This window comes from Echinops telfairi, unplaced genomic scaffold (genome assembly GCF_000313985.2).
Source record: "Echinops telfairi isolate 266 unplaced genomic scaffold, ASM31398v2 ScPeMD7_29;HRSCAF=101, whole genome shotgun sequence".
Lineage (NCBI taxonomy): Eukaryota > Metazoa > Chordata > Mammalia > Afrosoricida > Tenrecidae > Echinops > Echinops telfairi.
Window position 1 is genome coordinate 9677142 of NW_022103926.1, and position 6408 is coordinate 9683549.

The 6408-nt window shown below is 49.4% G+C and overlaps 2 protein-coding genes across 2 annotated transcripts in view; one reads left to right on the forward strand and one right to left on the reverse strand.

Moving 5' to 3' along the window:
* The window catches only part of PI4KA (phosphatidylinositol 4-kinase alpha), a 119041-nt gene that overhangs the window by 31947 nt on the left and 80686 nt on the right, over positions 1 to 6408 (reverse strand). The gene's annotated exons all lie outside the window — the stretch shown is intronic.
* SERPIND1 (serpin family D member 1) overlaps positions 2963 to 6408 on the forward strand; it is a 13876-nt gene continuing 10430 nt past the window's right edge. Inside the window, exon 1 of the mRNA XM_013008223.2 lies at positions 2963 to 2999. Coding sequence (XP_012863677.2) covers positions 2990 to 2999 — 10 coding nt within the window. The 5' untranslated portion in view covers positions 2963 to 2989. The remainder of the gene's footprint in view (positions 3000 to 6408) is intronic.

The following is a 6408-nucleotide window of genomic DNA, read 5'->3' on the forward strand; positions in this document are numbered from 1 at the left end:
TAAGTCACAGCAAGTCTGTAGGACAGGGTATAGGACAGGGTAGAACTGCCTCCATGGGTTTCTGAGACTGTCACTCTTTACAGGAATAGCAAACCTCATTTTACTTCTGTGGAGTAGCTAGTGGTTTCAAACTGCTGACCTTCAGACTAGCAGCTCAATATGTAACCATCACACCACCAGGGCTCCCTTAATATGTATAAAAAATCCTAAATGTCCCCAACATCCAATCTTTAACAATCTAGCAAAAATAATGATGATGATGACAACAATGCTGTGTAAAACTAAAATGGTAATGCTGGTGTGAATTAGGCCCAACTGATGTATAGGTGTCTGCTTTACTTCATCTCCTTGAGTCTTTGAGGTAGGGAGAAGGGACGGGGTGTCACCTGACCAGACTCTGCGTGGGAGGTAAGCTGTGAAAGGGGGGCAAACTCAGTCTGTGACAGAAGGTGCTGCTCTGGGGGATGGAGTGGGGGTGGGAGACACTCTGAGTCTGGGCCTCTAGTCAGAGGTCAGATGTCAAAGTTTTAGGTAGGACTGTCAACTTCTCTTACCAATAACGGGTTAGCAAGATCAGAAATGGATGCATGCAGGACACATTTCTGATTAAAGGAATGACCGACTGATATGTCAAAACACCAGCTGCCATCAAGCTGGCCTAGCTGGAGGTCACCCACGTGTCAGGGGAGGACTGTGCTACTTTTTCCAAAAGTAGATTCTTTGGTTAGTGGGCGCCAGGCTTTTCTAGGCCATCTGCGTGGGAATTCGAGCTGCCAATTTTTTGGTTAATAGTCAAGGGTCTCGGATTATCCACACCATCTAAGGCTGGCATGTTGGACTGTGAACTGCAAGGCCAGCAGTTTGAAACTACCAGCCACTTCATAGAAGATGGGGCTTTCTACCCCCATATAACGTTAGTCTTGGAACCTCAGTCAGCATGGACTCCCAGGCAGTGAGGTTGGTTTGGTTTTTGACAGATGGTGCAGAACCAGACACCAGACAAATCAATACACACTCACCAAAAAGAACTCCAATGGAGTAGTACAGGAGGGCTTCAAAAGGTTTGTGGAAGAAAATTCCCGTATCTTTCAATTCCATGTTCCCGAAAACTTTTTGGCGCCCCCTTGTGAGCACCGTCTCCACTGCCTCGCATTCCCAGGGTTAAAAACTGGCCAGTGTCTCCTTCAAGGTCTTTCCTGCATCCGAACCTCAAAACAATAAGCAAAACAACACAAACTCACTGCCATCAAGTCAACTCTGACTCCGAGTGACCCTATAGGGCAGGGTAGACCTGCCCCTGTGGGTTTCCAAGACTGTAACTCTTTACAGGAGGAGAAAGCCCCGTCTCTCCAGAGGAGTGGCTGGGAGTGGTTTTGAACTGCTGGCCTTGTGGTTAGCGGCCCAGCGGGCAACCACTATGCCACCAGGGCATCTGAACCTACGAACTCTTTAAACACAAATGGGGACCGTTTACTTCACAGCCAGTCTCCGTGTGTTTTCTCATCAGCCTTTTATGACACCTTACACAGCAGGTACAAAGACCAGGCCATACTGAAGGGGACATGGCTATAGGCAGAGGTGGGGACTCATTTAGATGTGGTGGACAGTGAGTGGTAGAAGGGAGAGCCAGTGACTGCTTCCCCAGAGAGATTAAGGGCCCAAGCCCGATTGGTGTCGGGCATTGTGTGTGTAAGACAGAGACAGGGAGTGGAAGGGCCGGCTGGGACAGGACCCCATCTGCAGAGCCAGCATCACTGCATGCACACTGAAGACTCAGAACGAATACAGCACTCGCCAAAGTGGCTGCGTCCTAGGCCAGCCAGAAACCCAGTGCTGGCGACAGCCCTTCACATGTCAGGATTCCTCACAGCAGAGCCAAGCTGACATCCCAACAGGCCCTACAGGCAGGGAGGCTGGCTTCCCCTTCGGCAGCCTCAAGAGGGCGACACCACCAAACTTAGAGCAGGAAATTCAGGGCGCAAGCTCTGGGATAAGGTGGTCATTTGGACAGTCCCAGACACGTGGGTAATGCTTTAGATCCTAAAATAAAGGATAAATTAAACCACCACCACCACCACATACAGACTAACCACCATAGTCCTGACGTCTCTGGAAGTGGGGGAGTCTGTGAATGGTGAGGGTAACTGGCTACTAATCTGAAAGGTGGAGGGGCCCAGCCTATCCTGAGGCACCTCGTGAGAAAAGCCTAATGACCCGGCCCCCTTTCCAGCAACTTCCCCACTGGGAACTGGGGTGGGTGGGTGGGTGGGGGATGCACACACACAGCCAGGACTCGGTGCAGAGGTTGGTTCTTAATCACAACCCAGTGGGTGTCCAGGAGCCTGAATGGACTCCAGAGAACTGCTCCTCTGACAGCAGATAGCATGGCACGCTCCTGTCAGAGTGCACGGCCCGCTGACCACAGGAAGGTCCTCCTCCCTGGTTCCCTGCACTAGGCTCACATGTTCCCCTCCACTTCTCTGGGGATGGGGTTGGTCCCCTGTCCCCAGGATGGTCAGCCCCGCCAAGCCAGCAGAGCAGAGCAGGGCAAGGCTGGGTACAAGCAGCTGGCCCTCGGCACTTTGTACGAGAAGAGACACATGGCAGGTGGGTGTGTAGCCTCTGAGTTCAGGGGAGCACTGTGTGTCCCATGGTTGCCACCTCATCACCCAGAGCCCTGGAGACCCTTGTGGTGACTTCAGCAAGGGCGGTCCCTGAAGCCAGGGCTCTGCAAGCTCACAGCTTCCCCAGCGGACATGGCAATTCTGGCGGCAGTGGCACCAGAACTTGAGCTGAGGAGTCACAAGCCCCTGGCAGTGAGCAGAGGCCGATTTGAGGGTTTGTGCTGACAAAGCTGTAGGGGCACTGTTTGATCTGGGGCATGTTTGCATTGGGAAATCTGCAATAACAGCCTAGCGCCAAAGTTCATGTTGAAATTCCACTGGTGGCCTTGGTGGCGTCCATTCGGGCACTTTCACGGCTCGGCGGCATGGAGGGAGGTAAGTCCAGTCTCGGGCATTTCACTAGCGATCTTTCCCTAGGAGCTCCATCTCTCCCTCCAACCACACACCCGCCTGCTTTTTCTAGTCTCTCAGACATTGCTTTCCCTGCTCGCAGCCTGCTTGGGGTGCAAGTCGGTCGGTTATGCTCAGTGGGGCAACTGGAAAAACTGGACCTTGAGCTGGTGCTGCGATGGGAAATACTGTCTCCTTGTTAAGACATATCTCACTTGGGTAACTGAGCTTGGGTTAGGTGTGAGAATACGCTTGTTCTCTGGCAATCTCTGCTGAAGCATTAGTGTCAAGGGTGGGTGACGACATCATGACAGCCGAGGGGGCTTCAGGGATTCATGGGAAAATTCAATTACCTTTCTTCCTTTTATATGGTTAATTACCAGTTGCTTTCCATTCATTTTCCCATGAGCTTTTGGAAGCCCTGTCGGATATGCAAACTACTTTCACATGGTTCAGGGAAGAATATGCATGAGTGCACGCCTGCAGTGCACGCACATGCACAGGTAGGGAGGGGAGAAAAGAATAAAGCATATGTGGCAAGTCCACAACCCCGATGACTATCTGGGTGGACGGCATTGTCTTCTATGCTGTTCCTGCAATTTTTCTGTAAGCCAGAGGTTATTTCAAAGCAAGGTGGTTTTTTCTAAATCCAGGCTCTCCCTTCCGCTTCTGCTGCTGGAGGTCTTTGTCTCCTGAGAAGGACAAGGTGTCCTGGTTTGTCCAGCTCCAGGGAACCACCAGGAAGCCCCACCTGTTCCATGTTGTCAATATCAGACCGTGTTACATGGAAAGTCCATGAAAACAAACTTTGAACCATTTGCTTAAGAAAAAAAGGCTCTTGACAGAGGAAGTATTTTGAATTTAAACATAACCTAAAAACCTAGTGATCATTTAAGTTGGCTTATATATATTTTGTGGTACTAGATAGCAAAATTAGAGAAAGACAGGGCTGTTCTACTCCTGTAAAGAGTTACAGGTTCAGAAACTTTCAGGGGCAGGTCTACCCTGTCCTGTAGGGTTGCATCGACTTGATTGCCAGTGGGTCTGGTTTTGTAAGCAGCCAAACCAAGGCATCCTGGTGGCGCAGTGGGCTTCAGGTGGGCAGGTTGGTAGTCAGAACCCCCCAGCTGTGAGAACCCCACAGGGTGGTCCGCAGGGGTTAGAATCAATAGGACAGCCATCCAAAACCAAACTCACTGTCACTGAGAAGATTCCAGCTCATAGTGACCCGGCAGAACAGAGTGGAACTGCCCCTGTGGGGTTCTGAAACTGTACCTCTGTACAGGAGTAGAAATCCCCATCTGCCTCGTGCTGGTGGTTTTGAACTACTGACCGTGTGGATCACAGCCCAACAAGTAACCATAACAACCAGCAGGGCTGCTGACTTGTTGGTACTGGGCTTTAAGTAGCTAGACAATTAGGGTCCTCTTAGGCCAGTGGTTCTCAACCCTTGGGTTGTGACTCCTTTGGGGGTCGAACAACCCTTTCACAGGGGTCGCCCAATTCATAACAGTAGCAAAATGACAGTAATGAAGTAGCGACGAAAATAATTTTATGATTGAGGGTCACCAGTCCATGAGAAACTATATTAAAGGGTCCCGATGTTAGGAAAGTTGAGAACCACTGTATTAGACACCTTCATTCTGATTTACAAAAAACATTGAGGGTATTTCCTCCTTTAGCTCACAGGAAACACATGAAAGTTAGTTTTGGCTTTTCGTTGTATAATACTGGGTCAGGGTACAAGCAGCTTCAAACAGGCTGGCTGAATACCAGGCTAAACATAGGCATGGATGCCTTCACCCCCGGATCCCTAGCAGGTCTCAAATTTGTTTTCCCAAACTCCTATTTATTCTAGTGTATTTGTCTTTTGACCTTGCTTGATTTGATAGGCCTTCTCCAATTCAGATGATTTCCACCAAGCTGCTTCTCTTCTAAATGAAAAAAAAAAATTATCCACCAGCAGAAATAGAAATGCCTTCTCTGAGACATACGTGGCCCTCTCGCCCTATCTTCTTCCCCGCAAAATAATTTTATTAGGACATACATAATCCAGACATCATGTCCTTCAATAGTTCAGTCATATCAAGCAGCATTGTACAATCGCTACCATAATCATTTTAAAATATTTTCCTTCTTGTACCTTTGATATTGGCTCCCTAACCCCTCTCCCTCTCCCCCAACATACCCCCCAGGAACCCTCATTCTAGTTATTGCTTCTACAGATTCATCCGACCTGGGTTTTATATACCGAAAAACATAGAAAGACACATAATAGAGAATCAAGAACACTACCACCAACAACAAAATATAGCAGAGACAGGACCCAATCTGGAAAAACAACAACAAAACTAGAAAACACTAAAAGCCACATCAAGCTCAAAGTATGTCCAAAGAGAGTTCCAATGACCAGGTTTGAACCATTCAAGTCAGATTTATCATTGTAATCTACTTTAATCGCCTCTCCATACTCTCTGATAGTCAGGCTATCCACATCCCTCACTTAAGGTCAGAGGCCCTCCCCCCATCTTGACTTGACTTCCCAGTAAGGTTAGCCTATCACTCTGGTGGGAGTGTCTGTGGATTGGGGTGACCTTAGCCCAATGTTGTATGGCAGCAACTGAATGGTCCCTCCCTTGCCTCTTGAGAAACTGACCCCAGCTGAGGGGAGGGCTCTCCTCTGTCGAGGTGGTTTTAAGACAAACATGTAGAGGGGATGGGAGGTGCTTTGGTGGCGCAGTGCTTCCGTGTTCAGTTGCAATCAGCATAGGCAGCAGTTTGAAACCACCAGCTGCCCCTTGGGAAAGAGTCTCAGTAACTCACAGGGGCAGTTCGACTGTCTTATAAGGGTGGCTATGAGTCAGCATTGATTCAATGCCAGTGAGCTGGGTTTTTTGGGTTGGTTTGTTTATAGTGAGGGTGATATATGGTTCATGGGCGCTAGGCAGGCTTCTCTACCTCATTGCTTGGGAGATTACATAACTTTTTGATAAATGCATTGCCACCAATACCCCATGCCCCAAGCTCTTTAGAACCAGGGCCTACTGCTATTTGGCAAGTCCTTTATAGGGGCCACCAAGGCCCAGTGTTGAGTACTGGGGGATGGGGACAACAGACGCTTTCAAAGCTAGCCACTCGGAGGTTCCCCTTGAGAGCCTGCAACCCAGAAACCTCTCAGGTGGCAGGGACACAGCCTGTGGTCAGATTGTGCTCCTGTGTCTGTATCAGGAGAGGGGTACCCAACTAATGGTAGGGGGCAGCCGCCCAAGGGAAAGCGAGGGGGCTGTCTGTTCCTGTAACGACAGACAGCCTCAGAAACCCATGGGGGCTGTGCTGCCCTGTCCTATGGTTCACACTATGGGTCAGAATCAATTTGATAACAATGAGCTTAGGG